Genomic DNA, 25,862 nt, shown 5'->3' on the forward strand with positions numbered 1-25,862 from the left:
ACAGGGCCTGCTAGTAGGTGCTATAAATGCTGCACTAGGGGGCAGGCTGGTTGGGCCCCCATCAAACCTCAGGCTGCAAGTAACCAGGTCACAGGTCCTGTGGGACGCCAGCTGGGTGAGTGCTGATGGGCACCGTGACCTCAATGGAATAGGTTGCCACGGAAACTGGCTTTCCTTGTCCCCAGGTCCATTGACTTGTCCCTCAGGAGACCATGGTAATCCCCTGGGCTGTTGGGCAGGTCTCCCCAGGATCTCCCCGACCCCACATTCTCTGAGCTGGGTGGTCCCCAGGGAGCATGCAAGCTGTACTCCCATTTCCCATTGTGCAGCTGGGCAGCCCGAGGCCCCGCGGGCACAGGGACAGGCTGAAGTTCACACAGGCAGGGGCCATCTCATAGCTGGGCAGGGGCCATCTCACAGCTGGGCAGGGGGCATCTCATAGCTGGGCAGGGGGGCATCTCATTGGTGGGCAGGGGCTTGTCTCATAGCTGGGCAGGGGGCATCTCGTAGCTGGGCAGAGGGCGTCTCATAGCTGGGCCGGAGTTGTCTCATAGCTGGGCTAGGCGCTCAGGGCAAACAGCCTTGCCCGAGGACCCAGCCTGTCAGGGGGTGTTTTCCCCACTCATGGGTTCTCAGAGGAAATTCTGGACCAATTCCTAGGCCTTCTGCCTCCCCAGAGAATCATGGGAACTCGCCTCCCTGGTGCGTCCAGAATCACACAGTATCAATAACGGCTGAGGCGCAGGGTGACCTTCGAGGCTCTAGCACCCTAGGGGACCTCATGCATTTACCACAATGACCCCATCGTTAAAGACGGGGAAGCAGGGCATGGAGAGAAGTTAGGTCACGAGCCTAAGGTCGAGGGGGTAGAGCCAGGATCTGAACGTGGAGAGCCCAGCTTCAGAGCCCACGCTCACCACCGTGCCATACCCTGCCTCGCTCTTGCTTTGAGAGGTTGAAAATGCTTTGGGAGGGGTGAAGGATATTTCAGGTCTGGGACGCTCTTAGCACTGGGCCTGCCAGAGCCGCAACCTGATGGCAGTGATCACAGAGTGGGCACCATTATGATTTCTCCTTCCAGTGACATCCTCAAAACAGCACTGAGATGTCTGCTTTATCCCTGTTTTGCAGATGAGGACGCTGAGGCCCAGAGAGGGGCAGCCACTTGCCTAGGGACACACATCGGGGAGAGGTAGAGCAGACCCTCTAGTTTGAGACCCCTGACTCCACACCTGGTGTTTGCACCAAGACCCCAGGCTGCCTCCCAGGTCCTCTGGGACAGCCCCTGCCTTCTACCAGGTGAGGTGATGGCCCCTTTAGGGCTCAAAACAGGTGGGGAGACCCCGGCCAGTCTGGGTGGGAGCTGGGACCAGCCAGGGCCTGTGGATGGGGAATTGGGAGGCAGGACGGTGGCCGTCAGGGGGAGTTTTCAACACGGTTTACTCTGTGTTTCCTGTTCTCTGGACCTCCCAGATTTCTGGCTAAGAATCTCCTATCTCTTAAATAGTCATTCATTCATTCAGCTGTTTACTGAGCACCTACTGCGTGCCACACCCCATGCTAGGCACTGGGAGCACAGCAGTGAACGAGATGAACAAGAGCCCATGACAGTCATCACATAACCACATGAATTAAACAAGAAAAACCAAACGGGACCACGTTATCAAGGAGAGACAGGTCAGGGGACCCAGTGAAAGGATTTGGGGAACACTTCCCAAGGAGGCGACTTCTGAGTTGAGAACGGAAGGAGGCACCAGTTACCCTGGTGAAGTGGCCAGGGAAGAGCATTTGGGCAGTGGGAAGCACATGTGCGAAGGTCTTGTGGCTGCAGTGAGCTCCCAGCCATCTCTCCCTCAAACCTGCCGCTATACGGCCTTAGCTGCCACCTTTAGCACCTTTCCTCGGCATCGGCCACATATTCATTCAATGAACCCTCAGTGAGCCCCCTCCATGTGCTAGGTGCCTGGGACACAGGTGTGGGTCAGATACTGTCCCTGCCCAGGAGAAAGGGAAACAGTGACTCAGGGGGAGGTGGGTGGGTAAGGTCAGGGCTTCTGATTATGATGCATTTCTTCCGTTCCTGGCCCTGGACCGAGGAAGCCCTTTATGGATGGATACCATCCTTATGCTCATTTTGCAGATGAAGATACCGAGGTTCTGAGAGGCCAACTCACCCAAAGAGGCTGGTGCCCACCCCCCTTTTTTTCTTTTTCTTTTTATCTTCCTTTCTTCCCTTTTCTCTTTTCTTTCCTTTCTTGACGGAGTCTTGCTCTGTCACCCAGGCTGGAGTGCACTGGGAGGATCTTGGCTCACTGCAGCCTCCGTCCCAGGTTCAAGCAATTCTCCTGCCTCAGCCTCCTGAGTAGCTGGGACTACAGGTGTGTGCCACCATGCCTAGCTAATTTTTGTATTTTTAGTGGAGACGGGGTTTCTGCGTGTTGGCCAGGCTGGTCTTGAACTCCTGATCTCAAGTAATCTGCCCACCTTGGCCTCCCAAAGTGCTGGGATTACAGGCGTGAGCCACCGCGCCCGGCCCTGGTACTCCTCTTTGGGCCTCGTTTTCCTCAGCTGTGGATTGGGTGTGAGGGAGGCCGGCCAAGGGGCCCCGGCAGCCCTGCCTGTCCCAGCGTCTCCTCCACTCCAGGGTCCCCTCTCTCTCCAGCCAGGACCATGGGGAGCAACAAGAGCAAGCCCAAGGATGCCAGCCAGCGGCGCCGCAGCCTGGAGCCCGCCGAGAACGCGCACGGAGCCGGCGGGGGCGCTTTCCCCGCCTCGCAGACCCCCAGCAAGCCGGCCTCGGCCGACGGCCACCGCGGCCCCAGCGCGGCCTTCGCCCCCGCGGCCGCCGAGCCCAAGCTGTTCGGAGGCTTCAACTCCTCGGACACCGTCACCTCCCCGCAGAGGGCGGGCCCGCTGGCCGGTCAGTGCGCGGGCGGCTCAGGGTCCTCGCCCTGCTGGGCCACGGCGGGGCGGCGGCGGGGCGGCGTGCCCGGGGTCGCCCCCTCTGCGCGGGCCCTTCCTCCCGCCAGGGGGCTTGCCCCTGGGTGACCTGGGTGTGTCCGAAGGGCCGTGCCCACAGTGAGTCTCCCAGCGCCGCCGCCGCCGCCTTTGGGGTGGAGCAGGCGCAGAGGACGCGGGGTCTGGTGGTGGGGTCTTAGTGGGACGCTGAAGCCCAGAGAGGGGGGCGGCGCGGGGGACAGGGCCTGAGGCTGCTGCCTGGCGCCCAGGCCTTTTTCGTTGCCCGGGTCCGCCCAGAGGCCCAGAGATGAGTCGGGAAACGCGACTTGCGTGCGGCGGAGGGGCCGCCGGGCTGCTCGGGGAGCGGGGTACCGGCGGCCCCGGCTGGGCCCGCGCCAGGATGCATGCGCCCGTGCACCCTCTGCTGGCGCTCTGCGGGCACGGCAGGCCCCGTCGAGGGCCGCTTGGAGAGCCGTGTCCGTGACCCAGACACTCCACGCAGGCTTCACTCAGACCCGTGCACTCTTCCCCACACGCTCACACGGGGCCACACACACAGCTGCACCCCTGCCCCGGACACGCACACGTGCGGACTGGAGGCAGGGTCACAGACACTCGCAGACACATCCCCAATGCAGACGTACCCAGACGCAAACTCACATGCACAGGTGATCTCTCACACTCCTAGAGGAAGACAGACGTACATGCTGTCAGACGCGCATTCAGAGACACAGGACACAGACACGCGCACCTGGAAATCACCATCGTGGCCGCCCAGACGACAGATGCACACATGTGCATCAGGAACGTGCAGGCATGCAGAGACACACTGACAGTCCTGGACCCCTCAGACGCAGACGCACGCCCGAGTGAGACAGACCCACAGACACACCATTCATTTGTTCAAGTTTAGGTGGAGCCCGACTACGAGCCAGGTCTCCTCTGCTGCCTGGCACCCAGCAGTGCAGACAGAACCCACCTGGGGGAGGAAAGCAAAGGGCAGGTGTGCAGGCTGTGCAGGGTGTTAGAAGTGGCGCTGCCGCAAAGGCACAAAACAGGCAGGGAGGGAGGGAGGACGGGGGGATGTGTGGAGGTGAAGGCTGTAGCTTAAAATAGGGGCATGATGGGGCTTTTTGAGGGGGCAGTTACTTGGAGCCAAATCTTCCCGGACACCCAGGAGTGCCCAGAGTGACATGCTTGACAGAGAGAGAGCAAGCCTCCCTGGTGCAGTGGTCTTCATTCACTGCTTCATCCAGCCCACGGCTCTTTCTTGAGCATCTACTATGTGCTTGACTCTGGGAACAAAACAGAGATGCTTGCTATTGGGTACTTCTGGTCCTAGAGCAAGACAGGCACCAAACAGATAAGCCAGCACCCAGCACTGCCCAAAGCCCCGGGGGTGCATGCAGACAGGGAGGGACGCTCATGCCCCCACAGGGCCTTGCAGGGATTCGCAGACACAGGATGCGGTGGACATGTGCACAGGCCCATCCTCATTGAAAGCGACCGTGTCTTTGGGCTGGGCACTTGTGGCGTGTGGGAGACAAACCCCCACTCCTGGGCTCAGGACCCTCCTGCCCATGCCTTGCCTGGCTGTGGCCCCACCATTCTGACACACCCCACCCCTCTCTGCAGGCGGAGTGACCACCTTTGTGGCCCTCTATGACTATGAGTCTAGGACGGAGACAGACCTGTCCTTCAAGAAAGGCGAGAGGCTCCAGATTGTCAACAACACGTGAGTGGCCCCTTCCCCATTGTCCCTCAGGGCTGGATGCTGGGACTTGAAAGCTGGTGGGGGCTGATGCAGGATCTGCCATTGGGGCAGCGCAGTGCAGAGCCCAGGGCAGCGTGGAGGGAGCCGGGCACCTGCTGCTCTCCTGCCCTGGGCAGCACCTGCTGTCTCCCCAGCCTCGGGAAACTCCTCCCAATCCCTGGCTCTCGCTTGCTCCCTCCAGCCCTCTCTCAGCTTCTCCCTCTCTCTGCTTCTCTCTCGCTGGCCCTTAGGAGGAAGGTGGATGTCAGGTGTGTACATGCTCCGTGGGTGGCGGGCTGGGTGGGTGCTTCTCAGGGGCGGGGCCGCTGTCTGCATGTGCTTCCACTCCCTGCCTGTGGTCTCCGGCTCTCTGGCTGCTCCTCACCTCCCAGCTTCTCCTCTCCCCACCACCAATGTGACCAGGTCCTGGACCGTAAGCCCAGGCTGCGATCAGGGGCCCCTCCATTGCACTCTCCTGCACACTTCCTCCCATCCCCCTCCCTACTCACCCAACCCTTCCATTCTGCCCCGTCAGCCCACCCAAATGTCTGCTGCATGCAGGCCCCAGTGCTGTGCCCAGGATGGCCTGGGTGGAGAAGGCCTTGGCCACACCCTCCTGGAGCCAGCATGTGGCCAGGGGGACAGCCCATGGCCCCAGTCCTGGCCCTGAGTCGGCAGTGGGTGAGCCTGGAATCAGCTCCTGGCACCCCTGCTGTGGGCCTGCCTCTGGTGGCGACCACAGGGACTGGGAGGGTCAAGGGCCTGGAAGGAAAGCCTGAGATCGTGTGGCAGGTGGAGGTAATGGAAGGGCAGCTTGCGGGAGGGGGCCGGCTGGAGGGGGCTGAAGGCTCCACTGGTGTGGAAGGTAGGGAGGTTCTAGAGGGTGGGGGAGACTCGATCCCTGGGTGTCCTTGAAAGCCTGGCTGAGGAAGTTGGGAGTTTCCACTGCCCCCAGCGTGTCTGGCTTGCTCACGCCCCACTTGCCTTGCGCATGCTCTCCCCTTTGCCTGAAATGCCCTTTCTCCGGCGTCTGCCTGGGGAACTCCTGTTCATTGCTCAAGATCAGTGCAGGACTGCCTTCTCAGGGAGGCCAAAGGGAACGGAGGTGCCAGGGACCATGCCAGTCGTCTCCACCCGTGTCCTCGTACCGACTCCTGTCTGCAGTCTAGCCAGGGCTGAAGTGATTGGGGAGGGGGCTGTCTCCATTTTGCAGATGAGGAAACTGAGGCTCAGCGATGTGAAGGTCCTTGTCCAAGGTCACACAGCTGCCAAGTAGCAAAGCCAGGACTGGAACTGAAGCAGCGGCTTTCTGCCCTCCTTGAGCTGCTCTCCTGGCTCCCCACCCACTTGTATGGCAGAATCCTGGTGCCAAGCTGCAGTTTCCTTATTGTCACCAGCTGTTTGCATCTGCTTCCCTGATAAACTGGGAGTGCTGGAGGGCTGTCCCCTGGTGCACCTCACTTCTGGGTCCCCATAGCACCTGTAACTCAGCACAGTGGCAGGGGCCCAGCAGGTGACGAAGAACAGGATCAATGAACAGCAGCGACAAAGTCACTGTGTCTTGTGCTCTCTATGTGAGCAAGGCCCTGTGCTGAGTGCTTGAAGTCGCATTATTTTGTTTTTGCATTCCCATAGCCTCGAGAAATGGGAAGTCTTATTTGCATCATTTTACAGATGAGGAAACTGAGGCCCAGAGAGGTGAAATGACTTGCGCAAGGTCACACAGCTAATAGTGGCAGAGCGGGAAGACTAGGCTGGTCCTCCGAGCCATGGTCCTTGCAGGAAGGCTCAGTGGAGTTGCAGCAGAGGGCATGGGAGGGAGAGACCCGTGCGGGGAGGGGCGTCAGGAGGATGGCTTTGAAGCATCTCAGGCTGGGGTCACAGCTTGAGCAGCGGTGTGGAGGCAGGAAGGGCTCAGAAAACTCTGGTTCACCTTTTTCACCTGGAGTCCCAGGGCAGCCCCTTGTTTGCCTTTGTCAGGCTCTTTCCCTCTGCTCATCTTGCCTTCCAGGGAGGGTGGGCTGGGGGAGGTTTGGCCAGGAGACTGGGGCTGCCAGGAGGCCTGGAAGTGATGGAATCTCATTCAGGGAAAACCCCAGGGTAGGTGATTGTGAGATGGCAGTGGGTGGATAGGGAGCCCCATATCACAACACTCCGCTGTTCCTTCGCTTAGAGATGGTGGCTGGGCGAGGTGGCTCATGCCTGTAATCCCAGTCCTTTGGGAGGCTGAGGCAGGAGGATGGTTTGAACCCAGGCATTTGAGATCAGCCTGGGCAACATAGGGAGACCTGATCTGCACGAAATATAAAAATAAATTAGCTGGGTGTGTGGCGTGTGCCAGTGGTCCCAGCTACTCAGCAGGCTGAGGTGGGAGGATCACTTGAGCCAGGAGGTCAAGGCTGCAGTGAGCCATGATCGTGCCACCGCACTCCAGCCTGGGTGACGTGTTCAGGTCTCACCCCTCACCTGGGGACCACCCTGCACGCTCATCCTTCCACCTTCATTGCTCAGGGCCTGTTACTGTGTAGCGCCTCCCCGACCCTGTAAGAGTGAGGGGCTTTCTGAATCTAGCACGGAGCCCCAGGCATGTGTGGGGCTGGGCCGCCGTCAGGGCGGTAGAGAGCTAGAGGAGGAACCCGTCTATGGTTGGGGTCTGGCCAATTGGGAGTCCTCGAAGTAGCAGGCCCAGGGACCCCACACCAGGGATCTTGGTGCCACATGGCCCTGGGTCCTGGTATTCTGGGTATTGTGTGGCCCTGGGCATGGGGAACCCTTCTGGGGGCTGAGGTCTGATTGCCAGCCTCAAGCTCCCGACCTGACATCTGAGTCTCTAGGAGTCAGGTCCCCTCTGCGTCTGACTCTGGGTTGCTCACTGAACTGCCTCTTCCTCCCACCCAAATTCCAGAAGCTTCTTTTGGGAATTTTCTGGCAGGTGCTTCTGGGCAACAGTGCCTCAGCTGGCCTCTGCCTCCTTGCCCTGGGCATGGCAGCAGGGGGCACATTGGGAGTCCAGAACCTTGGGGCCCTGCCTTCATGCCCTCCTCCAGAGACATGCCCTGGTTTCACCCCTGCCTCACTCCTCCCTCACCCCACAGACTGTGTGCCCCAGGCCTGGGGCCTTGGAAACTTGACCTCCTGGCCACTGCCCGCCTGGCCAGCCTCAGCCATGGTGCACCAACTCTGTGGATGTCCCCAGAGAGCTCTCCCAACCAGTCCCAACAGCCCAAGGCAGCGAATGTCAGTGCCCACGCTGTCACACATCCCAGGTTCCAAAGCTGCCGTGCCCCTGAGCCACATGCCACCCTGGCTGGACACAAGGATTAGGGTCGCAAAAGAGGATCCTGAGGCTCAGAGAGGTGAGGTCAGTTGCTTGAGGTCACACAGCTGGTGACCAGCAGTTGTGAAAAATCACAGCTCTGGAACTCTTGGCCAGCACTTCCTCTTCTAGCCACTAGTGGGAGGCAAGGAGTCGGGCAGGGAATATGGGATTTCCTTCCCTGCTTGCTGCCCGCCTGATGAGGACCAGGCCCCTGGGAAGGTGCTGGATGCAGCAGAACTCCTCAACCTGATGGCTTGATGCTGCTGTGACTGATGACCACAGCCACCGGAGGCAGGTTTGAGCCTCCCCAGCCCTTGACATGGGAAGATGGGATTGGTACCTCCATTTCACAGGGGGGCAAACTGAGGCTCAGAGGATCATCATGGTCATTATCTCAGTTTACTCTGAGCCCAGCTTGATGCTCACTGTTTACATACTTTGTCTGCAAGACAGATTCTGTGAATGTTGTCTCCTTTTTACAGATGAGGAAGCTAAGACCCAGAGAGGGCAGGATACTTGCCCAAGGTCACACAGCAAATCCTTGTTGGAGACTGGGATTGTGCTGCTTTGGTTATTAAAAACGTTTTGAAAAGTAGGAAGGGATACTGTGAAAATACAGATTTAGTTGTTTTCATTTTTTTGCTAAATCAAGATCTAATAGGTGATGCATGTTGTGCTGGGCTCTGATTGGGCCTTTTTTTTTGAGACTGAGTCTTGCTCTGTGGCCCAGGCTGGAGTGCAGTGGTGCGATCTCGGCTCACTACAATCTCTGCCTCCTGGGTTCAAGAGATTCTCCTGCCTCAGCTTCCCAAGTAGCTGAGATTACAGGTGTGCACCACCACGCCCTGCTAATTTTTGTATTTTAGTAGAGATGGGGTTTTGCCATGTTGGCCAGGCTGGTCTCGAACTCCCGGCCTCAAGTGATCTGACCACCTCAGCCTCCAAAAGGGTTGGGATTACAGGCATGAGCCCAGGCCAAGCCTGTTCTGACATTTTATATCCTGGGAGGGAGGCATGGCTAACCCTGCAGATGAGGAAACAGACGGTGAGACTGGTGGGAGGGGCCAAGTCACGCAGCCAGTAAGTAGTGAGCTGGGACGGTGTGCAGGGCTGTCCAGCACTGGAGCCACGCCCTCAGACCCCTCTAAATCAGGGGCCAGGCTGAGACTGGAGCTTGGGTCCTTCAGTAAAATTGGAGTGCATCTCCTCTCTATCCACGCCCCTTGTGAAATGAAAGCCCCAGACTGGACCATGAAACCCCAGCCTCACAGGTGGGCTGACGCTGGGGAGCCGGGAGCCCTGCTCGCTGAAGTCTGGGTAGCGTCAGCTGCGCTCCTTTCGCTCCTGGGCCCTGCTTGGCTGGCCTCTGAGCACAGGCCTCCTGCCAGCCTTCCACTCTGAGTGGGTGGCTGGGGACTCCCCGGAGGCCAGCCAACCTGCAGACTGGCTTTGTCAAGTGGCCTCCGTTTTTAGCATCTGGCCTTAGACCTTGGCCCCTTCCCACGGTGGCCTGTCCTCTGCCCCAGCCCTGCAGCCTCCTCTTTCATCTGCCACTGGCTTTCCCAAAGGTCTCAGCCTCTCTGGGGCCTGGGGAGGCCTCCTGTGCCAGGCTGTGGACACTCAGGGGCCCTGGTTCTCGCTCTTGCTCTGCCATTGATTGACTGTGTGGCTTTGGGCACATCACTGCCCTGTCTGTGCCTCGTTTTCCTCCTTTGGTAAATGGAGGCTTTGAACTGAAAGATCTCAGAGAGCTGTTTTCTGTGATTTGAGTCCTTGCTTTGTAGCTTTAGGCAAGTCCCTGCACTGTTCTGTGCCTCAGTTTCCCCAGCTCTCTAAAGAAAGTGCTGGCCGGGTGCGGTGGCTCACACCTGTAATCCCAACACTTTGGGAGGCTGAAGTGGGTGGCTCACTTGAGGTCAGGAGTTCGAGACCAGCCTGGCCAACATAGTGAAACCCTGTCTCTACTAAAAATACAAAAATTAGCTGGGTGTGGTGGTGTGTACCTGTAATCCCATCTACTCAGGAGGCTGAGGCAGGAGAATCACTTGAACCCAGGATGCGGAGGTTGCAGTGAGCCGAGGTTGTGCCACCACACTCCAGCCTGGGTGACAGAGCGAGACTCCATCTCAGTCAATCAATCAGTCAATCAAGTGCTGATCTACACTGGCCCGCGTGCTGTGTGTCCCCTGCGCTGATCCCTTGACATCTCCAAGCCACAGTTTCTTCATCTGGGACTTGGGCCCTGCCTTCCTCCCTTGCAGGGTGGCCTGGAGGGTCAGTGGGAGAGACAAGTGTGGACACTCCGGGTGGGTGTAAAATAAGAAAGTGGGTGGGGATTTGGGGCATCCAAAGGCTTCTTTCCTTGAGGCAGGTCTTGCCCCGTTGCTCCAGGCCCCTCCCTCCAGCGACCCCACGTGGGCTTGTTCCCCGCCTGAGCATGCGCAGCCATCACAGAGTCACGTCAGGCCATGCAGCCCCAATCACAACCCCCCTCACTCCAGCAGGAGGGGACACCACACCCCCTGGCTCACCTCGAGCCATCCAGCCGAGCCCCAGGGTCTCAGGTGCTCCCCTGTCTTCTGACAGGTCCTTGGAGAGCTCCCAAGCCCTGCACCCTCCTGGTCTCACCTCTATCTTTTATATGGGCTGAAGAATGTGGCCAGGGCCAGCTCAGAAGAACTGGGAGCCAGGGATGCAGGTTCAGGTTCAGATTGTGTGACTGTAGGCAAGGGTCTTTCTCTCTCTGGGCCCTGGCAGTGGGTGGGGCCACCCTGCCTGCTGTGTGTCTTCTCAGGGTCCCGCTGAGGTGCAAAAGTGACCTTGGATTGAGAAGAGCCGAGCAAGCTGTCAAGCCCTGCTGCACCCTGTAGGGGGCGCCCCTTCTACGTGGGAGTCAGGAGCCCGGGCCTGGCTGTGTGACCTTGAGCAGAGAGGCCTTTGCTTCTCTGCCCTCAGTCTTCCCAGCTGCACAGTGGGAATGAGAGGGGGCTGGACCCTAGTTCCCAGGTCTCCCTGCCCACTGACCTCCCCTCACTCCCTGTGGACCCTGCCCCTGTCCCTTTGGTTGCTTTGGATGTGAGGCCTCTGTGGCTGCCCCCTTGTCCCTCGTCCCCAGCACCGCCTGGCTCTCCTGCTCTCTCCCCTGCTCTTTCTGCCACTCCCGCCTCTCACCACCCCCATCTCTGCCTCTTCTCTCCTGTTGGGCTCTCGCTCTCTCCTCCCTCCTCTGTGTCTCTGGACCCCCGCTCCAGCCAGACCTGGTTCACATTCAGATGGCTGCAAAGGTACTTCCGCCCCTCCCCACTCCCGCCCAGACCCAGGGGACCCGACCATGCCGGGAGCTCCTCCTACCCCATCCCCATCACCCCTCCCCCTCCTCCTCCTCTTCACTTTCGCATAGACGTGCCCTGGGCATTGGGGCTCTGCCACCTCACCCCCTTGGACAGGGCTCACTGTGTGACTTTGGGCAAGTCCCAGCCCCCTCTGGCCTCAGTTTCCCCCTGCAGATGGGTAGGCTGCAGGAGGGGACCTGTAGTTTTCAGCCGAGGAGCCCTTTAGGTGTGACCCCTGATTTGGGGTGGAGGCAAGCCTTGCTCTAGTTTGCAGGGTTGGGGCCTGGATGGTCACCCCTGCTTGTCTCCACCCAGGTCTCACCAGCTCCCAGGAGCGGGCTTCTAATCTCAGGGTGTGGGGAGACTTTGTAGGTCTCACTTCACTTTCTCTCAGGCAGGACTCTCTTCTATTACAACCTAGCTTGCCCGCAGAGACAGGGGGCTCCCTCCCTCCCTCCCAAGGCAGCTCTCGGCATCTTGAGATGTCTTGGTGCATCTGAAAGGAAGCGGATTTCTTCCTGCCCCGGGACTCCTCCCCTATGGATTTGAGCCTCAGACTGACCAAGGCCAGTCCTGCCCTGGTCCTAGACAAAGCCTGTCTGATCCAGCTTTGGCAAAAAGGCGTCTGGGCCAGGGAGGGGAGGAGCTCCAGGCCAGCTGGACCTGGCATGCCTCGGGGACTCACGCTGGCCCCACCACCTCCCTGGGCCTCCCTCGGCCACTAGACCCCGAGCATAGCACTTAGGAGGATGGTGGGCTTGTGACTGATGGCTCCCTTCCCCTTTCTTTCCTCCTTTTGTCCCTGCTCAGAGAGGGAGACTGGTGGCTGGCCCACTCGCTCAGCACGGGCCAGACAGGCTACATCCCCAGCAACTACGTGGCGCCCTCCGACTCCATCCAGGCTGAAGAGTGAGTACCGTCTCTGGCTGCCTCTACCCGTTGTCCTGGGCACTGCCCGTGCAGAGCACCTCTCCTGGGCCGCCCAGCGCCCCAGCCGTATCTGAGGAGAGGCGCTGTGAGTGGCAGAAGCCTGGACCATCAACACCATCCTCTGTCTTCCCACCCCTAGGTGGTATTTTGGCAAGATCACCAGGCGGGAGTCAGAGCGGCTACTGCTCAACTCGGAGAACCCGAGGGGGACATTCCTAGTGCGGGAAAGTGAGACCACGAAAGGTACGCGTGCTCCTGCTGGCCAGTGGACAGTGAGTCTTCCGTGAGTGGTTTGGGCTGGGTGTTGCAGAATGAGCAGGAGTTCGGCTTGAGGAGTAGGGAGAGAGGGGCCTTCCAGGAGGCGGTAATCAAAGTCAGGGAGGTGCCTCTGAGGATTGCTGAGTAACCCACGATGGCCAGATGTCATGAGAAAGATGAGGCTTAGCTCTCTGGCCTCAGTATCCTCAGATGAAAGCTGAGCATAGGTTGTCTGGAGATCTGAGTGTCACACGACAGCAGGCTCGTTCTCAGGGTAGTTGCTGCTGCAATGAGCCCCTCTTCTTCCCCTTCCCTGGGGGTCCCTGGGGCCGCACTGGGTGCTGGGGCCTGGCTTTGCCCTCCCCCCACCGCAGTCCTGGTCCCTGCCCCTCTCCTGTCCCTCCCCCAAGCCCGAGAATGAAGACCAGCCCCTTTCTCTCCAGCCCCTCTGAAAGTGGGTTGCAGGCGCCTGTCATCATGGCAACCAAGCTGAGCTGCTTCCTGTGGGCCTGGGGCTCAGCGGGAGATGGGGAGCGGAGCATCCATGTTGAGCTGAGCCGTGCATTTATGAGCGGTTGAGGGGCCGTGTGTGCGTGTGCATGCTGTGTGTACATCTGGGTGTGTGTGTGTGGATGTGGGGCAGAATTGTCTGTGTGTTGCCGTGTGGGAATGGACTGTTGTGGTTTGTCTGGTGCCCGAGGGCCTGGGGATCGTGTATCTGTGTGAGCCTGTGGTCGCTGTGCCCCACCATGCCTGTGCATGTGTGTGCACATGTGGCTGGGTTTGGCTTCAGCCTCAGGCCTGTGGTGTCCGCATGCACCAGCCTGGCCATCGGTAGAAAGTCACAGTTGTCCAAGGCAGGCTTTGGGTTCTCGGCTGTGGGTTTGAGCCCCAGCCCTGTGTCTGGCTTGCTGGGGGACCCCAGGCTAGCCACTGTCCCTCTCTGGACCTCATTTCTTCTGTACACTGGGATTGTAACCTCTGCCTGAAGATTGTAGAGGGGGAGGTCCGTGGGCTGCGACAGCTGGTCTTTCTCCCATGCCTGTATACCACCTGGCGAGGCTCCCGAGAAGGCCCGTCCCTGGCTGCTGGAGCCTCCGCCCCACCTCCAGGGCTCAGCCTTGTTCCCTGATGCCTCTTGGGCAACTCTTGGCCTCTGGTTCTACCCAGGCCTGCTGGACGGGAGGAAACTTTTTGGGCCAAAAGCTTTCCTAGGCTCAAGGGAAAGAGGGGAGGCACCAGGGTTGGCCCCGCTTGACTCAGGCAGCTGTCAGGCCACGCCCAGCCCGTGGTCTCCTGCCAACCATGGTCAACGCCTCTGCAACCACCCCCTCTCACCCGAGCCTCTGCCTGCGTTCAGAAGGTGGGGGGACATGGACAGTGCCCCTGTGGGCCCACCCAGAGAGGGAAAGCAGTTAGGCCAGGGCCACACAGCCACGGGGAGCCACTCACAGGCTTCCAGCAAACAGTTACTGAGTGCCTGCTGAGTGCCAGGCCCTTTTATATGTGGGTGCACTGAATCTTCCCAGCCGTCCTGGGAGTACTCACATTGTGCAGAGGGGGAAACTGAGCCCGGAGAGGACTGGCCACCCCTCTAAGTCCCATAGCTGGATGGGCACTGGGATCTGGAGGTCTTGCCAGGGCCAAGGGGGCGTGCAGGATGTTCCTGTCAAGTATCCCTTGGGTTTCTTGGCCCTGCCTCTGTGGCTGCCCTGGGGCTGGCTGCTGAGAGACAGGGAGGGCTGGGGGCTCACCTGCCTGAGCCTCCCTTTCCTCTGGAGTCAGGGAGGCACAGAAGGGTTCCCAGAGCAGCACCGAGTGCCCTGCGGGGGAGAAGGCGTGGCAGTCACGGCTCCCATCTGTGCCTGCAGGTGCTTACTGCCTCTCAGTGTCCGACTTCGACAACGCCAAGGGCCTCAACGTGAAGCACTACAAGATCCGCAAGCTGGACAGCGGCGGCTTCTACATCACCTCCCGCACCCAGTTCAGCAGCCTGCAGCAGCTGGTGGCCTACTACTCCAGTGAGCGCACCGGCCTCGGAGGGAGGGCGGCAGGCAGGACCTCAGCTGCAGACCCTGGGGAGGGGCCTTGGAGCCCAGAAGGCCACGCTTCTGTTATCCTAAAAGGCCCGGTTTCCTGCTCCCCTCCCTACTTTTCCCTCCCCCTTCCCTTCCTCCCTCCTCCTTTTCCCTTCTTTCCTCTTCCTCTCCTTTCCCCACTGCCCCCCTCCTCCCTGTCTCCCTCCTCTCTGCCCCCTCCTCCCTGTTCCCCTCTCTCCTGGCTCCACGGGCCGTCCCACTCCCTGTCTTCTGCAGCTGGCTGGTGGGAAGGAGGCTGCCCTGAGGAGCCCCAGAGAGCGGGAAGGGAGGGGACAGAGGCTAGAGTCGTTTGTCTCTGTAGCCCCAGGACCGGTCTGAACCGGCTGCTAGGAGAGGAGGAGGGGGTGTCCAGATCAATTGTACAAAGAGGGAGAGAGCGGCAGAGGGAGCTCGTGGGGCTTGCATGCGGGTGAGGGCTCGGGTGTGGGCACCGCCGTGCTGTGACCCACCCACCTGGGCGTCTGGAGCTGACCGAGTGTCGGGCCTGTGGGTGCCCGTGGGCCCATGTGTCTGGCGCGCGTGGCCTCTGTGTGCAGGCGTTGGGCGTTGGTCTACTCCACACCCCCAGCCGCCCCCTCCTCTCAGCTGGGCCTCCTGACTTCCTCCCGATCATCCGCCACTCTCTGTCCCTTCGGTCACCACTGTGTGCTTCATTCTGAATCCCATTCCCTCAGATCAGAACCCTCCAGGGGCTGTCTTGGAATTTTGGGATAAAGACTCCCGCCGGCTCCCACACGGTCTAATCCTGACTGCCTTTCTGCCTCCGCTGCTGCCACCCTTCCTCCCCTCTTCCCGGCCTCTGCTTCTTCGGTCCTGCAGCTCTTCTTTCCTCAGAGCCTTTGCTCTGGCTGTGCCCCTGCCTGGAGGGCTCTTTCCTACTTAACTCCTCACCCTCCTGCACATCCAAGTGCAGTTGCTGCTTCCTCCAGGAAGCCTCCCAGGACTCCTGCTGTTGTGAGAACAGCTCTCCTCCAGTCACATTCACATCTGTGGTCCTGGGAGGTGATTAGGGAAGTGGGGTTCCTCCCTGCACTGTGAGTTCCTGAGGGTAGCAGGTTCCCTGGACTTGCTCCCCACAGGGTCCCTGGCACCCCCTACTGTCTGCTGAATGACTGACTGGATGACTGATGCATAAAGCAGATGCATAGAGCATCGTGGGCCTGTGTGGGGGTGCTGCTGTGTAGATGCCTGGCTTTGAGGGTGCCCTGTGTATACCCTGAAATCAATCTACTTGCGTCTGGCATGTCGGGCAACACACACCGAGGGATAGGGAGGCCCCAGGGCAGAAGCCCCGCCTAACTGCACCTCCTGCCTCCTCCTTAGAACACGCCGACGGCCTGTGCCACCGCCTCACCACCGTGTGCCCCACGTCCAAGCCGCAGACTCAGGGCCTGGCCAAGGATGCCTGGGAGATCCCTCGGGAGTCGCTGCGGCTGGAGGTCAAGCTGGGCCAGGGCTGCTTCGGCGAGGTGTGGATGGGTAAGGCTGGCCCCTGCCCCCGGGAGAGGCATCCACCCCCCGCCCCGTGTGGCAGCTCTGGGCTCCCTTGGTCCCTTTGCCTTTAGCTGCCTCTGCTGGACAACGGGGTCCTGTTGTAAATCTGGAGCTCCCTGGCGGTGGCTGGCACCGAGCTGGGATGCGGCCCCCCCATGCGCTGTGCCCTGGATGGTGCAAACCACAGCACCTGATTCCAGGATTTGCTGGGTAGTCCGGCCCCGGTGGCCTCACTCAGAGCTTCAGTGCTCCAGACTGCTCATGGGGCTGGTGACAGTGGGACCCATGGGAGGTTGTGGAGACCCTGACCCAGCACGTGTCCACACACCAGCTGTTAGCCATGGAGAGAGAAGCCCAACTTGTGGGAGGGAGTGCTGGGAAGCCTCGGTCTGGCATGTTCTGGGCCTGTGAGCGATTTTCTGTCTAACCCTGGGGAAACAGCAAAGCCTGAGCACCATGCAGCCCTGACAAAACCCAAGTCCCTCGTCCCCCGGCTGCTTTCTGCTCACACGGAGGGACCGCAGGGCCAGGATGGAGGAGGGAGCAGTTGTAAGCCTGTGGCGCTGGTGGGGATCACGGTGTGCTATTTTCAAGGTGGTTTCATCTGAGTCGCATCTCTGCTCAGTCCCACTGCCTCCATTTTCCGCCCTCCGAGGGCTGATGGAGGAAGCAGAGAGGCCTCCTGGGTGGAAGGCACTACCGGGACAGAGGCCTGGAGGCTGGAGGTCAGGCCGTCTGGGAAGGGGAGGCGTGGGCTTTGAGCTGGTGAGAGGGGAGGGGGTGAGAAGCCAGGGTGTGGCACAGCCACAGTGTGAGGGTGGAGCAAAGCCTGGGCGAATGCACAGCGCCCGCCGTTCTGGTGGCTACAAAACTCATTTCTGGCTTGGTGAGTGGTGATGTCCCTGCGAAGAGCCTCGCTTCCTCCCTGGGTGCTCCAGGTTGACTCATGAACTGCCACAGGCAATCCGCAGATGGCCCTCGGATGGAGGCCCAGTGACAGGGAGGAGCGGACCCAAGGTCACACATCAAAGGAACCTCGAGCCCTACTGGGGCAAGAACCTGGATTAAACATGCTGGTCGAGGATGCGGCTTCCCCCAAGGCTGTGCAGTTAGAAAAGCAGGTCATAGTGAAACGATAACCACATTACTTACTGAGCCCTCGCAGTGGGCCTGGCCCAGTGGTGAAAATCTCACTCGATCCTCAGATAGCTTCCCGGGTAGGTGCTACAGAATCCCCATTTTCCAGATGAGATAATTGAGGCTTAGAGAGGGGATCTGACTCTTCCTAGTGTCTAAGCTGGCAGGAGGCAGAGGTGGGAGTCAGGCTCTGGCCAGCCTGAGCTCCCAAGCCCTCGTGCTTAGGCCAGTGTCTCACTTTTTGGGGCGGGTGGGCTCCCGAGGTGACCTCCTGATCTGGTGGCCTCAGCAGCCCCTGGGTCAGCTCCACTCCACCCCGGCCTCCACCAGTGTGCCTTGCATTTGCTCACACAGGCGGCTCCTTCAAAGTCCTGTCCAGAGAGAACATGACCACCCAGGAGTGACGGTGGTTGGGTTGGAACTTGTCCCCTATGTGTCAGGCTAATATGCAGCTTTTTAGGACTTTTTTTTTTTTGAGACAGAGTCTCACTATGTCGCCCAGGCTGGAGTGCAGTAGTGTGATCTCGGCTCCCTGCAACTCTGCCTCCCAGGCTCAAGCCATTCTCCTGCCTCAGCCTCCTGAGTAACTGGGATTTCAGGCACGCACCACTATTGCCTGGCTAATTTTTGTATTTTTAGTGGAGACGGAGTTTCACCATGTTGGCCAGGCTGGTCTTGAACTTCTAACCTCAAATGATCCACCCACCTTGGCCTCCCAAAATGTTGGGATTACAGGTGTGAGCTACCACACCTGGCCTGGACATTCTTAGTAATCATAGTCCCGACAACAGCTACTGGTTCTTGAACATTTAATCCTAGAAGCAGCCCTGTGAAGAGCACCCTGCCATTGTGCCCATTTTACAGATGGGGAGACTGAGGCTCAGAAAGGGTCCAGGCTTGGACTGGGTTTGTCACATGGCTGTGGAGGCCACAGCTGACATGGGCACCCAGGTGGGCAGATTCTGGATCCCTGTGTGGTAGGAGTAGGGGGGCGGGTTCCACTGAGGCAGCCTGCGTCCCTCCCCAACAGGAACCTGGAATGGCACCACCAGGGTGGCCATCAAAACCCTGAAGCCCGGCACCATGTCTCCGGAGGCCTTCCTGCAGGAGGCCCAGGTCATGAAGAAACTGAGGCATGAGAAGCTGGTGCAGCTGTATGCCGTGGTTTCGGAGGAGCCCATCTACATTGTCACGGAGTACATGAGCAAGGGTGAGGCCTGGGCGGCCAGGGCAGGGGGCAGGGCACTCCAGACAGGGCTCGGGGATGAACCTCATTTCTCCTCAGGTCTAGAATGGGCATCTTCAAAGGTGGAATGCAGTAGCAGCAAATTCTCATGTCAGTGGAAGGTTAAACTGAAGGTCACCTTTCTCCTTTCAGTTTTAAAAATGATTTCCCACAGCACATCTTGTCTCCCCCAGTTTGCTGGTTTCATAAAGCTGTTTGGTGTTCTGGGGCTGAAAGAGATCTCCCCCAGCCCTCCAAGCTCAGTCACATCTAGGTCAAGTCTCTGGCTTGATTTTGACTTAATTTTAATTTATTTATGATTATGTTTGAGAAAGGATCTTGCTGTGTCACCCAGGCTGGAGTGCAGTCGTGCTGTCATAGCTCACTTCAGCCTCAACCTTTTAGGCTCAAGCAGTCCTCCCACCTCAGCCCCCAAGTAGCTGGGACCACAGGTGTGTGTCACCAGGGCCAACTAATTTTTTATTTTTTGTAGAGATGGGACCCTATGTTGCCCAGGCTGATCTCGAACTCTTGGGCTCAAGCAATCTTCCCACCTTGACCTCCCAAAGTGCTGGGATTACAGGTGTGAGCCACACCTGTAATTTTTAAATCCATTAGTTATTTTTTAAAATTCTACTTTTTGGAGGTATAGTTTACATATGGTAAAATATACCCCTTTTAAGTATTCAGTTCAATGGGTTGTAACAAGTGGATTTACTGTGTACCTCTCACCGTAATGGGGATAGGCAACAGCCACACCACCCAGAAAGTTCCTTGGGCCCCTTGCAGACAGTACCCTCTAGCCCCAAACCCAAGCACCCACTGATATACTTTGTCATTACCAATTTGTTTTGTTTATTCAAGAATTTCATACGTGAAATATTTTACATCTGGGATGCATCCTTTTTTTTTAACTTTTTAAATTTTAAACGTTTTAAATTTTTTTGATACAAGGATTCGCTCTGTTGCCCAGGCTGGAGTGCAGTGGCGTGATCATAGCTCACTGCAGCCTTGACCTCCCAGGCTCAATTGATCCTCCCATCTCAGCCTCTCAGGTAGCTGGAGCTATAGGTGCACCCTACCACTCCCGGCTAATTTTTGTTTGTTTGTATTTTTTGTAGAGACAGTCTTACTGTGTAGCTCAGTCTGGTCTCAAACTCCTGGGCTTAAGTGATCTTCCCGCCTTGGTCTCTCAAAGTGCTGGGACTGCAGGCAGGAGCCACCGTGCCCTGCCTGAGATGCGTCCCTGTGGCACCTCCCAGCAGTTAGTTCCCGTCGTCGCTGAGCGGGACGCCATTGTCCGCATTAGCACAGTTTACCTGTTCACCTGGAGGTGCACATCTGGTCGTTTCCCATCCTGCTTGCCTTTTGAGTGACAGGCACTGAGTGAGACTTTATTCAGAGATGAGTTTACATAAAATCTGTTGTGCTGGTTATAGCAAGGCTAGCCACCTGGGAGGACAGGTTTGGGAATCACTGCATCCTAGCAGAGGGACAGGGCAGGAACTGGAGCTGGGTCTTTCTCTGCCCAGGGAGTTTGCTGGACTTTCTCAAGGGGGAAACGGGCAAGTACCTGCGGCTGCCTCAGCTGGTGGACATGGCTGCTCAGGTAAGTCAGCCCCTCCCTTCTCCCCACACCCTTGGTCCTCAAGCACCCAGACCCATCTGGTGCAGCCAGTTCTGGCCTCTTGAGTGCCCCCTCCAGGAAGCCTGCCTTGATTACCCCCACACTCATTGATCTTGCCACACGTATTTACCAGGTCCACTTACAGGCACCCTGAGCAGTGGTTCTGGGCAGCAGAAAGCCCTTACCTGGGCATCAGGGGTCACTGACTAATATCGGGGTCACCTTTATAGAGATAACAACTGAGGCCCGAGGTCCCCTGTACATCAATACAACTGATGTACTCAGTTGTCATCTCTATAAAGGTCATTTAGTCACTTAGCAGACATGTATTCGTGCTGACTTTAGGCAGTGCTCAACAAGCATTTTTTGTTGAATCCTCATCACCATCAGGAGTGACGAGGATTGGCTGTTATTCCCATTGGATGGATGAGAAAACTGAGGCTCAGAGAGGAGACTTGGGCAACAGGCAGGGCATGGCACTTATCTGTGTCTGGGTCCGCTGGGGCCTCTTTCCATGGTCACCTCACTTTCCTGGCTGCATCTGATCTCAGGCCTCCCCTTTGCCCTTTGCCCTCTGCCCTCTGCCCCTGTGCTCCCTCCCCCTGCAGAGCACTGCTCCTGCTTTTGATGCCAACAGCATTTACCATGAACTGACCTCACTTGCCTGAAGAAGCGTGGGATGGTGGGGGAGGGGTGGTTGGCTCTCCAGCCCTGGGGTGCCCTGTGGCCCTGGGAGGGCATGGGTGGCACCTGAGCCGGGCTTCCGTGGTTCCGCCTGCAGATCGCCTCCGGCATGGCCTATGTGGAGCGGATGAACTACGTCCATCGGGACCTTCGTGCAGCCAACATCCTGGTGGGAGAGAACCTGGTGTGCAAAGTGGCCGACTTCGGGCTGGCTCGGCTCATCGAAGACAATGAGTACACAGCCCGGCAAGGTGGGCAGGGGCCGTATGGCACGCTGCGTGCGGCCTGGGGCAGGTCACGTCCTCTCCCGAGCCTCAGTTTCCTTATCTGTCATTCCTCATGGTGCTCACCTGGCGGAGCAGTCACGACAGGAGGTCAGATCTGCTCTGACCTTTCTCATTCCTGCAGGTGCCAAATTCCCCATCAAGTGGACGGCTCCAGAAGCTGCCCTCTATGGCCGGTTCACCATCAAGTCAGATGTGTGGTCCTTTGGGATCCTGCTGACGGAGCTCACCACAAAGGGGCGGGTGCCCTACCCTGGTAAGAAGGTCCTCCCGGCCCGTCTCTAGTCCCCGAGCCCCTGCCCTGGTGGCCTTGGGTAAGACCTGACTCCTGCTGGGCCTGTCTCCCCATCCATACAACAAAGAAGTCGAGCACCTGATCTTAGGCCTTCTTGATGGTCCATGCTCTCAGCTTCGGGGACGGGACCTACCCGTGGTCGCACCCAACCTGTCCTAGGCAGGAAGCCCTCGCCGTCCTCCCCATCAGCTTCCTGTACCCCACTTTCCTCACTGGAGCCAGGCTTCCCATGCCTCACTCTGCCCACAGGGATGGTGAACCGAGAGGTGCTGGACCAGGTGGAGCGGGGCTACCGGATGCCCTGCCCGCCCGAGTGTCCTGAGTCCCTGCACGACCTCATGTGCCAGTGCTGGCGGAAGGAGCCTGAGGAGCGGCCCACTTTCGAGTACCTGCAGGCCTTCCTGGAGGACTACTTCACGTCCACCGAGCCCCAGTACCAGCCTGGAGAGAACCTCTAGGCGCGGGCGGGCCCAGACTGGCTTCTCGGCTTAGATCCTGGGCTGGGTGGCCCCTGTCTCAGGGCTCGCCCCGCTCTGCCTGCCTGCTGTTGGTCCTCTCTCTGTGGGGCTGAATTGCCAGGCTCGAGGCCCCTCCCTCTTTGGCGGCGTGGAAGGGGCTTCCGGACCTAGGGTGGCCCGAGAGGACGGCGGGCGTGTAAGACCAGCACAGTGACTCTGTCCAGCTCCCGCTCTAGCCGCACGCCCCTCACCGCACTCCCTCCTGGAGCTCTGTGGGTCTCTGGAGGAGGAACCGGGAGAAGGGCTGGGGCCGGGGCTGAGGACGGCCTTTTCCAGGCTCAGCCTACTCCACTCACTGAACTCCTTCCCCACTTCCGTGCCACCCCTGATCTGTCTCGAGAGCTGGCCAAAGAGCCTTTCCAAAGAGGAGCGATGGGCCCCTGGCCCCGCCTGCTCACCACCCTGCACCTTGCCATCCGTTCTGGAAACACCTATAGGCAGAGGCAGCCGAGACGGATCCTCTGCTGCTGCTCCCAGGCTGGGCAGTAGGATGAGTACCCCCTCAAACCCTGCCCTCCTTAGACCTGAGGCACCTTTTGAGATCATCACGTCCTTGCCCCCATTTCACTGATGGGGAGACAGTCGAGAGAGGGGATGTGACGTGTCCGAGGCCACAGAGCAGTTCAGAGTGGAGGCGGCTTGGAACCGGTGCTCCCTCTGTCTTCCTCAGGAACCAACAGTTCGTGGGAGGCATCATGGAAAGACGAACAGCCCAGGGGACAAGGGGTCTGAGGATGCGTTCGAGATGGCAGAATCGCACTGCCGCTGCCTGCTCGGCCGGGCTGTTGGGGAACAGCATGGAGGCAGATGTGGGGCTGAGCTGGGAGTCAGGGTGAAAGGTGCAGGCGTGGAGAGAGAGGCTTCAATCAGCTTGTGGGTGATTTTTGACCTTCAGAGCCAGCTGGCCATGAAAGGGAGTGAGCCCCTGGGCTCTAGAGGCAATCAAGCAGAAATAGAAGAGCCAAGGTCCTGGAGGCCCTGGTCCTGGCCTCCTTCCCCCACTTCATCCTGTGGCATTTCAACTCCTGGCCCTGTTCTTCTCCCCAAGTTGGCACCCTTTAACTCATGAGTAGGGAGAGGTGTGCGTGGCAGGGGTGAAAGAGGATGTGTTACCCACTGCCATGCACCAGGACTGGCTGTGTGACCTTGGGTGGCCCCTGCTTTCTTTCTGAGCTGCAGTGTCTGCCCCACATGTGGCCACGGCCTCTGCAACTGCTCAGCTCCAGTGCAGACCCCGTGGCAGGACATCCATGGTAAGCCCAGCCCCAGGACATCAGGAGATGGGGCTCTGGCTCTGTTCAGCCTTAGGGTGTGTGGTGGATTCTCCCTGGGCCTCAGTATGCCCATCTGTAAAGGGGCAGTTGACAGTGTGTGGCATCTTGCCAAGGGTCCCTGTGTGTGTGTATGTGTGTGCATGTGTGTGTGTCTCCATGTACGTCCGTATTTAACGTGTAAAAACGCCCCCCTGCTCCATCCCCCAGACATTGTACATTTCACCATGGCCCCCCCATCATAGCAATAACGTTCCCACTGCCAGGGGTTCTTGAGCCAGCCAGGCCCTGCCAGTGGGGAAGGAGGCCAAGCAGTGCCTGCCTATGAAATTTCAACTTTTCCTTTCATACATGTTTATTACCCAAGTCTACTCCCGTCCATTCCAGTCAAATCTGGGCTCACTCACCCCAGCGAGCTCTCAAATCCCTCTCCAACTGCCCAAGGCCCTTTGTGTAAGGTGTCTTAATACTGTCCTTTTTTTTTTTTTTTTAACAGTGTTTTGTAGATTTCAGATGACTATGCAGAGGCCTGGGGGACCCCTGGCTCTGGGCCAGGCCTGGGGGGCCCCAAATTCCAAGGCCTAGGCTTGGGGGGGGTGGGGGGATCCAGAATTGGTTGTAAATACTTTGCATATTGTCTGATTAAACACAAACAGACCTCAGAGTTTGATCAACAGTTTATTGAGCATCTACTGTGTGCTGGAGAGCAAGAGAGGGTGGGATGTGAGAACAAACTGCCCCTTGAGGGGCCTTTGGGCAGCACCAGTAGCTGGAGGGCTTCAGGCTTAGGTGGAGTGACATCAGATTGGAGGCAGCTGCGGCAGAATGTGGCTGTGCATATCTGCACCTGTGTTTTGGGGGTGCGCACCTGGGAGAAGGACAAGGCAGATTGTTCAGGACTCAAATGTCCGTGGTGGATGGTAGCAGTTAACACTGGGTAGTGGGCGGGGTTGTCAGGCCTGCGTAGAGAAGATCACAAATACACCACGAGGATACCACTGTGTCTGCTGTTTGTGTGTTTCCTAGGAGTGCGGGTCAGGGGTGCTGGATGGATCCACAAAAGTCCTGAAAACGCTGAAGAAAAATCCAAAGACCCTTCCCCTCCTCCCTCCTTCCCCACCACCAAAGCACACAACCTTGAAGGTTGATTTGCAACCGTCTATACGAACACACTATTTTACACGAATATACACCAGATCACTCACTTCTGCACTGGAGTCACCTCTGGCCACAGCATTGCTTAATTAAAAACAAATTTCTAAAACTGGACATTTTTCTGTTCAGTGTCATTTTCACAAGCCAAACACATCATGGTGTCTGGGTCAGGATGGCATCTGGAGATTGCAAGGGGTGTGTGTGTAGGTGTGCGTGTGTCTCGGGAGTAGAGGTGTGGGGGGTGTGAGGTTGTGGCAGGTGTTCTCTGCTGGTGGGAGTGAACCTGGATGCGTGTGCCTTTGTGTTCACGGGGGTATGTGCGTGGGCTCGTCACAGACATGGTGTTTGGATGTTTGTGTGTGAGAGCACCTGTCTAGGTGGTCTGTGAACCTGGGGTCTTGGGGATGCATCCCAGATGTGTGTGCTTGGGCATTAACTGGGGATGAGGTGAGCGGATCTGCTTGCTCTGGCTGTGTGTGCAGAATGTGTGTGTACTGTGTGAACACAGATCCAGGGGGTTCATGAGCCTGCCGGCTGCCGGGGTGTGGGCACCGAGGTGTGCAGCTGGGTTCTCGTGCATGTGGGTGGGGTCAGCATGTGTGTCCGTGTGGACCCGTGAGAGCTTGGGTTTGAACCCCCGGCGCTGGCCACTCCCGGCGGGACCCACGTGTGCCCGGGGGCGCAGGGCCACGTGCGAGCACGCCGGGGACAAAGCGCTCGCCCGCGCAGCCGCGGCAGTCAGGAGTGCGCATGCGCGGCGCGGCGCGGCAGCAGGGTCCAGCCCGAACCCCGCGCCGGTACTGGCGGGACCCGACGCTGCTCGGCCTCTCTCCTCTTAACTTGTCCATCTGAGCCTTTTCTCTCTGCTCCTCTCTCTGGTCTATGGGTGCTTCTCTAGGCCTCTCTGACCTTACATCAATTTCCTGTTTCTTTCTTCTTTTTTAATTAAAAAAAAATTCAGTAGCTTTTGGGGTTACAAGTGGTTTTCAGTTACATGGGTAAATTACATAGGGGTGAATTCTGTAGTGCACTTGTCACCCGAGTAGTGTACATTATATCTAATATGTAGGTTTTTAAAATCCCACATCCTGCCTTCTTTCCTTTGTTTCTCTTTCCCTTTTCCCTCCCTTTCTTCCTTCCTTTTTTTGAGACGGAATCTTGCTCTGAACCCCAGCCTGGAGTGCAGTGGCGCGATCTCGGCTCACTGCAATCTCCACCTCCCGGACTCAAGCGATTCTCCTGCCTCAGCCTCCTGAGTAGCTGGGACCACAGGTGTGTGCCCCTATTTCCTGGCTACATTTTTTATTTTTATTTTATTTTTATTTTTTGCAGAGATGGGGTCTTGCTATATTGCCCAGACTGGTCTTAAACTCCTGGGCTCAAGTGATCTGCCCCCTTCGGCCTCCCAAAGTGTTGGGATTACAGGTGTAAGCCATTGCGCCCAGCTGATTTTCCTTTTCTTTCTCGATGTGTCTCTCTGTCTCACTGTTGCTAATTTCTGCCTATTTTCCTCTGCCTGGATG

At 58.2% G+C, this 25,862-nt stretch overlaps 1 protein-coding gene across 5 annotated transcripts in view; it reads left to right on the forward strand.

Moving 5' to 3' along the window:
• Nucleotides 1-23,848, forward strand: part of SRC (SRC proto-oncogene, non-receptor tyrosine kinase) — a 61,238-nt gene extending 37,390 nt beyond the window's left edge. Inside the window, exons 4-18 of one of the 5 annotated variants that reach the window (XM_012455049.3) lie at nt 1,132-1,299; nt 1,524-1,677; nt 2,663-2,920; nt 4,594-4,693; nt 4,963-4,980; nt 11,282-11,314; nt 12,173-12,271; nt 12,432-12,535; nt 14,422-14,571; nt 15,973-16,128; nt 18,311-18,490; nt 20,038-20,114; nt 20,914-21,067; nt 21,225-21,356; nt 21,645-23,848. In XM_012455049.3, the coding sequence (XP_012310472.1) occupies nt 2,671-2,920; nt 4,594-4,693; nt 4,963-4,980; nt 11,282-11,314; nt 12,173-12,271; nt 12,432-12,535; nt 14,422-14,571; nt 15,973-16,128; nt 18,311-18,490; nt 20,038-20,114; nt 20,914-21,067; nt 21,225-21,356; nt 21,645-21,853 (1,662 nt within the window). In that variant the 5' untranslated portion in view covers nt 1,132-1,299; nt 1,524-1,677; nt 2,663-2,670 and the 3' untranslated portion in view covers nt 21,854-23,848. Of the gene's footprint in view, nt 1-1,131; nt 1,300-1,523; nt 1,678-2,662; nt 2,921-4,593; nt 4,694-4,962; nt 4,981-9,990; nt 11,037-11,281; nt 11,315-12,172; nt 12,272-12,431; nt 12,536-14,421; nt 14,572-15,972; nt 16,129-18,310; nt 18,491-20,037; nt 20,115-20,913; nt 21,068-21,224; nt 21,357-21,644 lie in introns of those variants that run through there. The other 4 variants (XM_012455048.3, XM_012455051.3, XM_012455052.3 and 1 more) reach the window with 4 other exon arrangements.
• Nucleotides 23,849-25,862: the final 2,014 nt, after the last annotated feature.

This window comes from Aotus nancymaae, unplaced genomic scaffold, assembly GCF_030222135.1.
Source record: "Aotus nancymaae isolate 86718 unplaced genomic scaffold, 86718_ANA_hifiasm-v0.15.2.pri h1tg000029l, whole genome shotgun sequence".
NCBI lineage: Eukaryota > Metazoa > Chordata > Mammalia > Primates > Aotidae > Aotus > Aotus nancymaae.